Source organism: Myotis yumanensis, unplaced genomic scaffold (genome assembly GCF_028538775.1).
Source record: "Myotis yumanensis isolate MYYU_CA2020_CCGP unplaced genomic scaffold, mMyoYum1.0.hap1 SCAF_9, whole genome shotgun sequence".
NCBI classification, from domain to species: domain Eukaryota; kingdom Metazoa; phylum Chordata; class Mammalia; order Chiroptera; family Vespertilionidae; genus Myotis; species Myotis yumanensis.
Window position 1 is genome coordinate 56,021,685 of NW_027223760.1, and position 10,606 is coordinate 56,032,290.

The 10,606-nt window shown below is 38.8% G+C and overlaps 1 protein-coding gene across 1 annotated transcript in view; it reads right to left on the minus strand.

The window, feature by feature from the left end:
• The window catches only part of AGMO (alkylglycerol monooxygenase), a 273,361-nt gene extending 268,847 nt beyond the window's left edge, over positions 1–4,514 (minus strand). The window contains exons 1-2 of the mRNA XM_070425136.1: positions 4,259–4,514; positions 2,591–2,721 (exon numbers count right to left, since the gene is read on the minus strand). Coding sequence (XP_070281237.1) covers positions 2,591–2,721; positions 4,259–4,384 — 257 coding nt within the window. The 5' untranslated portion in view covers positions 4,385–4,514. The remainder of the gene's footprint in view (positions 1–2,590; positions 2,722–4,258) is intronic.
• Positions 4,515–10,606: the final 6,092 nt, after the last annotated feature.

A 10,606-nucleotide genomic window follows, 5' to 3' on the forward strand; every position in this document is an offset into this window, starting at 1 on the left:
AGGGTTTCACTTTGATTCCCACAGCTTCTCTAGTCAGAGGCTACATGCCTATTTGGAATTATTATCCAAAGTGTAATTCCTCTCAAATGAATTAACAAATGGTATACTACCATTTTTCTTGCAATCATGTATTTAAAGGACACCGCAAGCCACCGTTGCTCCTGTGGAAAATGAAATTAGTTCCTCGGAGAGGATACAACCAGTGCCGTGTTAATCTAACCTTCAGCTGTTAATGATTTGCGCAAGGATTCCCCTTGATGCTGAGGCTTCAACTGAAATATTGTTTTAAGAGTTTCTGTTAAATCCTCCTCGTCTTTTGCTGAGGGATGGATTGGAGTGGGTCCTGAGGACCAGCTCTCCTCCCTGCTTACATCTGTGTGATTTTAATAGCAACAAAATAAACAAAAATATCTTAAAATTTTATTTTCAGATCATTTGCTTTGCTGAGATCTTTTAGACAAAAGGCTATGATAGATAAAAATCCACTGTAAAACTTATAAAAACTACACATTTCATAATTTAGAACTGCTGTTCACACCTACCAGAACAAAAAAGAAGCCATTTGCTGTCCTCATTCAAAATATAACTATAGAAAAATATGCTCCCGATTCAAGTTCACAACCTTTTACCTTTCTTTCAAAGGGCATCAGAGCTTGCGTTAGCTTAAGGAGTGTTATGAAGAGTGGAATGTGAAGGAAAAGAATTGCATCTCTCTCTCTCTCTCTCTCTCTCTCTCTCTCTCTCTCTCTCTTTCTCCTCATCTTCCTTATACTTTGGGGGTTTGTTTTTTTAGCAAAAATATATTTCTGGTTCTTGCATATCCTGTTATAACTTTGTACTATCTTAAAAGCACAGTGCTAAGCAGAATTATAGTACTGAGGATGCAATTCATATTTCCAGTAGTTGCAATGTTATGATAAGAGAAAAATCAAATTTTACTTTGACCAAAGTCAAACTTGAAAAAGTAAAAGAAATGTTGAAGCATTCATTCAACTTGATGTCTCCCAGAGTGTTTAATAAATCCATTTAAACTCAACAGAATATGTGACCCATAATTGCACCTGCAAGGTATTTCTCAGTTACCAATTTATTTTCCGATTTCCATAAACTAAACACTTAACTTTCTCAGAATAAACTACAGTAACCAAATGGGTATTTTTTAATAACCAAATGTACATATCCTTTAAGTATGCTGGGTGATTTTCTTGTTCAATTCTATTCAAGGGAGAGATGAAATAGAGGATATTACTAGTATGTATAATTGTAAATTCTTGTTTAGGGTATTCTTGGAATTAACTGAAAATAACTTAAGATATAGCCTCAGTTTGTGAAACAATGTGCAACCATGAAAGAAATTTGACTTTCAGGTTTACTTCCTCTCTAGACAATTTTATGCAATTGTATGAAATGATCTCACCTTTTCTCACATATCTTTAAGTTTTTGTTTTATTTTATTTTTTAAAATCCACCTTGGTTTCCCACTGGGCGGTTCATGGAAACATTCCTAAGTAATGAACACTGGTCAGAAGTAAAGCTCTTAAAACAGTAAAAGCAGCAATGGGTGGGAAGTAGGAATGAGAACATTCATCAACAACACACAGCTAATGCTTCTAAGGGAATCTTCCCTCATCCTCTGCCTCTTGAGTAATCCTCATGGGTTTCTCCTCTACACACATTATAATTTACTCTTTCTAAAAAGTAGTAGGTGTGGGGGTCCAGAATGAGTCACCCAAGTGTTCCCCTGTGGTATGTAGATTGTTTTGAGCTAAAGTCAGCTTTAGCTGCAAGCTCAAGAGAAAGTTCTCCCCCTCGCCCCTTGTATACCTAGAAGAATTATCAGATCACTATTTCTGACCTACCTATAGAGCAGGATAAACTGCTATTTGTTAAGGTTCTGCTCTTCTTTTTATCTTCCAATGACCCTTTGAAGCCCCCAAGGCACCTCACCCTGCGGAAGAGTATGATCCTTCCAGAGAAGTCTATGCCAAGACTTAAGAAATGAATCAGAGTTCACCACTTTCTGAGCAGAGGGAAACATGTGTGACCTGGGCAATGGCAGGAAACAGAGTATGGGAGGAACAAACACTGCAAAAGGGCGAAAGGCAGTAAAGGGGCCAGAAGCAAACGTGGGCAGGCCAAGACCTCCGCAGATCAGGGAAGGGATTCCTACATTATCCTCAGGCAAAATGGAACCTGTGAAGAGTTTTCACCAGATTCACATAATGGAAATGTTTAGCTACAAATGGCCCATAGACAGGGTACCACATAGAAGACCACTGTAGTGATCCAGTTTCATGGGATTTTGACTAGGGAGTGTCTGCACATCAGATTTCTATAGTAAGTCAAATGAATCACATTCTTTGGACACAAAATTAAAGGGGCACCAATTAGCTCAGTCATCAAAGTAAATAATATTTAGAGCTGTCTTTTGTAATGAATGAAAAGAAAAATCCATAATGAACAAAATATCAACATTTTATATAATGACAGTAACTGAATTCTTTGGAGACATATGTGTAAATAAATTCATTTTCCATCATATTTGAGGATTTCGGTTGATTCCTTCAGTGTTGCTAACCAACTAATTCACCTTGGAAGCTGAGATAGAACACCAGCTGATATCGATGTTAGCGCATCATCCAAACGACCTGGGGGCTTCCCTTTGCTGATCCAGCTGACAACTAGTTCAAGCAGCATCAAGGAAATGAAAAATGGAGTTGCCTGGAAAGAAAATTGTAGAAAAGAGATGCTATTGTGCTCAGTCTAAAATTCTCTCACATTTCCTCATTAGTCATTCCAGAAGTGGCGATCCAGAGTGACATTTTATAGAAAGAGAAGGTACACACCTTTCCTAGAGGATCATTTTCTCCTAACAAATGAATTTGATTATTTCAGACATATACTAAACAGGTGCTCCATTCTATCAACTACTTTGGAAATAAAATATAAACAGATGTAACCATGATAATTGCACCAAGAACATAAGAGTAGGAGGGACATGTTACAAATTAGATCTAAAAAACACATTTTAAAGTAAGTACAAAAATAACAAGTCTATTGTACATATAACTAAGCTAGACTCACTTTAAAAAGTAGTCCTTAAAAATGTACACACTTCTAGCTTTTCCTATTAATATTACAGAAATGACAAAGTTAAAACTGTAGGAACAAAGAATACTCTGAGTATTTCAAAGAATAAGGTCATTTTAAGTGTTTGAAATATCACTCAAGTTTTATTTGTTCATCTTTATTTTTATTTTATATAATAGATATTTTTAGGATCCACTACCAATGACCAAATATTGGACTAGGTTTGGTGTTACAATATAAAAAAAAAAATGATGTTTTATGCATAACCCATGACACAGACAATAGGGTGGTGAAGGCTTGGGGCAGCAGGCGGGGCCAGGATAGAAGAGGTCAATGGGGGAAAAGGAGGACATATGTAATACCTTCAACAATAAAGATTTTTTTTAATATTGATTTTTAAAGACATAAGTATCACTTTTTTTTCTTAAAAAAATCAGAAAGTAAGAGTAATATCAAATCCTGAAAAAAAGTTATGGGTTTCACTCATTTGGAAGCTGACCATGAGTTTTACAATTTTCAAAAAATAAACTACCAAGAACATTTTCTCTGATGTCATTTTTTTCTCTTCTATTTCTGGTCTGAACTAATAAGTGTTATAGGAACTTTGACAGGGTGGGGAACCTCAGTATTCAAGTTCTAATTCTGGATATTTCCATTGCCAATCATAGCCAGGAACCAAAAGTGAAAAGTGCCTCTAAACACTTCAGAGTTTCAAATAAAACTTGATTCAAGTTCAAAGTTAGGAAGTCAGAGTTGGACCCAGTCAGCTGTGTATCCATTCTGCAGAACTACTCTACCAAATGAAAGAGGAAACAGTTTCCTGGGAGGTAGTAGACAAGTTTACCCTTGGAAAACAAAATTGTTACAAAGTTTACTGATATCAGCTTCTGTCAGCTAAATTTGTAATGTCACTGTGTCCAGGATAACTTTAAAAGCTTCTGTTGTATTCTGGAGTGACATATCAGGGAAAGGGAGTTTAATAGAAGATGGTGATGGATATTATATGGAAATTCAGTTCAAGTAGAAATTCTACTTTTGCTCCATGTCTTTATGAAATGGAATTAATTTTATTAGAATTTCATAATTTGAAGAATGAAAGTAAACCAAACCTCAAGATGTGTTAGACTTCTTAAGAAAAAGCAAGAGCAGCCTCTTCCAAGAGTCTCACCTGTTTTACATAATCAGGCACCTCTTCCGGGGTTTGGAATGACGTTTCATTGGGCTTCATCACGTAAAACATCATGCGGACTCCCTGGGAAAGGGAAACATCCCCTTGGGCTTCTGGGTTCTTCATCTCTGCCCTGGTCTGCTTCCCAGCTGGAGAATATTTGTGATTCCGTGGTTCCAGCCAGAGGCTGGACAAAGAGGACAAGACGTGCTTCACAGAACAAGCCCTTTGTCAAAGCACGGCTGGAAACAAAACTCCGCAGAGACACGCACGCAGCAGATCCTGCGCAGAGACAGGAAAACACTGGATCAAGAACCAGTTCAAAGTTCACGGGCGCTGTCCCAGGAACCGGGCTTGTGGGGGAGGAAGAGGTAAGCCTGCCCAAATCAAAGATAAACAGTGGAGTTTGGCTCTAGGTGAACTGATTAAAACAAGATAAGCAAAAGAAAAGCACAGATACGTCCTTGGAAAGGGGAAGAAAAAGAAGGGTTAACAAGTGAAAATTCACTCTGAAAAAGTGGGCAGAAACTGAAGACTCAAATCCCATGAAGAAAATTCATTTTTTTTTCTCCCTTTTGAAATTCCCAGGGGGTTCAAGTTTGTTACCTCCCCTCAGAGTCATATTTTCTCAAAGGATAGAGTGCTCTAATCTTATTTAACAAGACTAAGCTTGAAAGTCAATAAGCACTGAACATATAATACTGGTGTATTTCTGGAGCTGTATCATGTTAATTTTGAAGTGTTGCAAACTAATTTAGAGGTATTTGGCTTGTTACATTGTTTAATAGAATGTTGACTTAGTCACATCTCTATGGTTCAAATGTATGGGGCCTAGCTGATTGAAAAAGCTCCTAGGATGGGGCTATGACACCTCACCTCTGTTTTCCAAGAGGAGCTTCAATGATTAGCTTCTTACAGGGAGACTAGAGGACATTTATTGCATCACTAGTGAAGGAGGGGAGCTTCAATAGCCTCAAGCCTTCACCTAGAATGGCTGTACTCATCCTTTGGCTACCACCTAATCTTTTATTTTAAACATGTTGATATAGATTTGATCAAACTATTAATACTAGATTTGATCACACTATTGTTTTAGGAGAAAAAAATAGAAACTATAGATAAGCAACAAATAAATTACTACTCAAAGACACAGTCAGTTTCGCTATCTCATTTTTAGACATGAGCAGAGCAAGGACGATGGGCCAGGTACAGAAACACCAGGGTGGAAAGCCCTGAATGCCTAGCAAGGGGCAAAAATGGGAAAACAAGAACCTCATCCTCAGGGTAACTGTTCTTCCCCTAGCACAGTGGTCGGCAAACTGCGGCCCCTTGAGTGTGGCTCTTCCACAAAATACCACGTGCGGGCGTGCACGTGCAATTGAAACTTCGTGGCCACACTCAAGGGGACAAAGAGCCGCATGTGGCTCGAGAGCCGTAGTTTGCCAACCACTGCCCTAGCTTATGACTGGTCAGTTTGGACCCCTGATCTTTCAGATCTCTGCTTAGGCATTTCAGACCCCGCCCCCCACCTTCTCCTCCCTAAAGATAACATCTAGGCCTCAGTTGTATTTCAGCCCCAGGCTCCAAAAAACAGCAAAACCTAACAAGTGATACCTTAGTTGCCTCAGGACCAACTACCTTGACTAATAACCCCCTGCCCTGGCACTGTCCAATCAGTGGAGACCAGGACCCTGAAAGAGAACACCTAGGAAGTTGATGAATATTCTATTAAGACCCTCCCCTGAGACCTTCCCTAAGATTTCTATCTGCAAGAGAGAGATCAATACACTCAGGACAGAGAACAAATGTGCGCTCCCCCTGCAAGGAGCACACTTATGCCATTTCCTTCCCTTCCCTTCCCCCATAGGCTTGTATCCCCTAACTCTATGGGACCCCACAAGACTTGCAACCAGGGGAGCAATGGGCAGTGGCAGCTCATCCTGTACTAACACTCTGAATCTCTCTCTTCAAAGCCCCCTTTTCTCTTACTTCTCAGTAAACCAAAGCAGCCCAGTCTAGGTTTTCCTATTGCTGCTTCTATACCCTTCCTTATTTTACTGTCCTAAATACATTTTTGCTGCAATACCCTTTGGCTCAGTGCTGTGTAGCTCTTCCCTTTGGATATCCCCATCTTCCATCCCATTTTCCTTAAATAAATTCAATTTTTCTTTAATTACCACCTGAGATGACTACTATTTAGCCTACCTTCATACCACCTTTCACCTGTGACTTAGTGTTGCAAAAAATTGTGCAGTAAAAACCACTGGGCTTATAAAGAAAATGGGATTACGATGCAATACTAAAAAGCTTTGTAATGACTCATGAGGAGAAAAAAAAAATCAGAACCTAATAAAAATGGTAGCACATTTTTACACATGCATTCTTAGATGAAGAAATGCAAAAATATTGCAATAAATATGTTGCTTTGTCTTGAAAAGGACCTGAAGTGGGCACTGGAAAAGAGTTACAAATTGTGAGTTAATGTGGAGTATTGCAAGGAGGCTTACCTGAGGTCAGACAGAAAGTTGTAAAACTAGATGTGGATACATACCATGGCTCATAACTCATAGCTGAATTGACATAGGTAGACATTTAAGGCATGCGCACATGCGTGTATTTTGTGTATTCCTAAACCTTTCAGCTCAGTTGGGTTCAACCTTTGACATTCACCTGGTGTCTCTCTGACAAAATCACACATAAGTATAGATGGCAGGCTCAAGTTATTCCCTAATATATTAATCTTGTTTGGAATAAATTTTCACTTTCAAAATGTTGCAGGATTAACTGTACTTTCAGATCATTCCCATGGCAAATGAATATATAGGAACATACATCCTATACAATAAAAGCCTAATATGCTAAGTGTCTGGTTGTCCGGTTGTCTGTTCAACAATCAAAGTGTAATATGCTAATGATATGTTAAGGCCGCTTAACCATTCATTATGATGTGCACTGACCACCAGGGGGCAGACACTCTGACCAGTAGGTTAGCTTGCTGCTGGGGTCCGGTCAATCAGGACTGAACGAGACAGGCCGGACATGCCCTGGAGCCCTCCCAAGGCCCCTCCCTGGCTGGCCAACCTCCTGCATCCCTCCCTGGCCACAATCATGCATCGGTGGGATCCCTTGGCATGGCCTGCGGCCTCTCACAATCCAGGGTGAGAAACCCCTCCCCCCCTTGAGTGCACAAATTTCATGCATCGGGCCTCTAGTATTTAAAAAAACTGATCAGAAACAGATTAGGCACAGTGTTTTATTACTTGCTTTTTAAAATGTTTGAAATTATAAATATAATGCATTTCAGGAGAAAAACATCCAAACAAAAAGCAGCAAATAAAGTAAAACGTAGTTGTACTTCTTCCTCTCAACACATACATATCCCTCCCTTCAACTTCATAAGAATAACTTGTTCTAGTGGGTATTTTGCCATACCTGTTTTTCCTACAAAAGTTTTGATTATCATTATTATTACCATCATCACTTTAACATACACACATTGTTTAATTTTTTTTCTAACAGGCCATATTAAAAATAAGATCTAACAACGTTCCTTCTTGGAGTCAACAATTTATCAGAAACATTCTTCCACTCAGTATATTGTTCTATAGCATTTTTTAAAAAACTGGCTGCTGAGGGGTGTGTGAGTGAGTGTGTGTGTGTGTGTGTGTGTGTGTGTGTGTGTGTTATGTATTCCAAGCAGGAAAACAAAATCATTTTAAGTATTTAAAGTAGCGGAATTTGAATACAAAGAATTAATTACAGAGATGATGGAAAAGGTAAAAAGCCAAGTCTGAACAAAGGGACAATCCAGAGATTAATATCAATAGGAAGCCACTTGCATCCTTAAACTATAGGGACAAAAGGAGGAGGTTGTGTGAGTTGAGCTTAGGGACAGTTAGAACCACAATGCGCCTGTTGAGCAGGAGCAGCGAGGGAATGGAAAAAACTGCTGTGGCTTCTCCCTACCAACCAATCTCCCCGCAGTGCTTATTGGCCTAAAAGAGTCAAAAGCCAGCTGAGAGAGGAGCATAGGAAAATAAGTCTGAGAGGCTCGTCCTTGGAGATACACAGTAAGAAAGGAGGAAGGGGAGAATGCATCTGAGAAAAAAGTCAACCGAAGACCTTCACACCATCATAAGTCACTTCACTGCTTCTCCATTGTTGTGCAATCAAGTGTAGTCTTCCAGTTTTAGTTAATAAATATAATGTATCAACGAACATCATAGTATAAATATCTTGTACATTTGTGCACATTTTCGCATTAAATAGATTCCCAGCAGTGGAATTATGTGTTGAAGGGTATGTAAAATCTATGCTTTGACAGTTGCTGCCAGATTCTCTTCCAAAATTGTTTTTCACTGTTGCTAACACTGGCTACTATCAATCTCTTAAAGTTTTAGCCAATTGATTGGTTCACAATGTCATCTTGTTTTAATTTGCATTTCCCTAGTGATTATGATAAACATTCCATTACATTTATTAGCCATTTATTTTGCTTCATGCATGATTTATTTTCAAATATATCTTGCACACGATTTTATTGTCTTTCTGTATCTATCTATATATATAAAATAGAGAAATATGCTAATTAACCTGGACACCATAATGGGTTGACCGGACAGGAGGAGGTTGCATGCCCAGCATTGGGGGCAGGGCGACAGGGGCCTCCGCGTGCCTGTGCTGGGGGAGGGCCTGATCAGCAGCAGCCATGGCAGCTTCAAGGGCCAGAGTGAGGCAGGGCTGGACTGGCAACTCAAGGGTGGGCAGTGCTGCACGATTTCGAATCGCACTGGGCTCCTAGTATATATAAAAGCCTAAGAGATCATTATGACTGAATGACCCAACAGCTGGTCAACTGGTTGCTATGATGCACACTGACCACCAGGGGGCAGATGCTCAACACAGGAGCTGCCCCCTGATGGTCAGTGTGCTCCCACAGCCAACCTCCCGTGGCCGGCCAACCTCCCGCAGTCCCTTCAGCCGGCTGGCCCCAGATCGGTCCCCACTGGGATTGGGCAAGACGGCCCCGATTGCCAGCCAGGTCGAGGGACTCCACCAGTGCACGAATTTGTGCACCAAGCCTATAGTTGATTTATAAGCTATTTGCATTCTATACTTATGTATTTCTTTCATGCACGTGACAAATGTTCTCTCAGTCTTTATTTTCTTGTAATTGTATTACATATATACTCTCATACAGCAAGATCATGGGTGCCATTATCTTTTATTTTATTACTTCTGTTTTGGGGTCTTGCTTATGAATGTCTTCCTCACCACAATTCTATAAAAATAATCTATGTTTTCTTAAGAACGTTTGCAGGATTTTTGGGTTGTCCAAATTCCTTTGGTCACCTGGAGTTTAGTTATGTCTATGGTATGAAGTCATTATTTCATGTTATGCCTTCCCTATCCACCCTGGATGGATCACAGTTCTTCCCATACAATGAGTTAAACCCAGTAATATTCATACTATTCTCTGCATATCTAGACTGTTTCCAGGCTCTCCACTCTGTTATCCTCATATGTCTTATTCTTGTGCTGTTTCCATGTTGTCTTAGTTATGGTACTATTATAAAAATGGTAACTTGTTGAACAATTTCTACTGAATGAATTTATTTTTCAAAATTTAAAAACTATATTTTTCACATTTGTTCAAATGGATCTATTAGAGTAAACTTGAAAGAATTCTATTAGTATTTTAACTGAAGCTTCATTAAAATAAATTTGTTTGGAAGAACTGATATCACAGGCACTCAATAAACTTGTCTGGAAAAAATAAACATAGATACTACATTTATTTATTTATTTATTTATTTATCTAATTATTTAAGTTCTTTATTGTTTACAATTATTTATTTATTTATTTATTTATTTATCTATTTAAGTTCTTTATTGTTTAAAGTATTACATAAGTCTCCTTTTTCCCCCATTGACCATTCCCTGGCTGCCGCCCCAATCCCCCGCACATGTCCTCTTCCCCCATCCCCCTGTCTGTGTCCATTGGTTATGTTCATATGCATGCATACAAGTTCTTTGGTTGATTTAAAGTTAGTTCTGTGTTTAAATGACACCAATGCTCCTCCCAGTCCTTGTATTCCTTATTTTCTCCATTCTTTTTGTTGTTCTGGGGTAAATTCTTTCTTTTCTTTTCTTTTTTCTTCTTTTCTCTTTTCTTTCCTTCTTTCTTTCTTTCCAGAAGGTTACATATGTAAGTGTATATCTTACTATAATATTTTTAGCTTTATATAACTTGGCTAAATATAAAGTCTTTTATTCTAAAATTTACACCGCCCCCCCCCCCAAAAAAAAAAAAATTCAACAGAGACAAAACAACACATTGATGGAAAA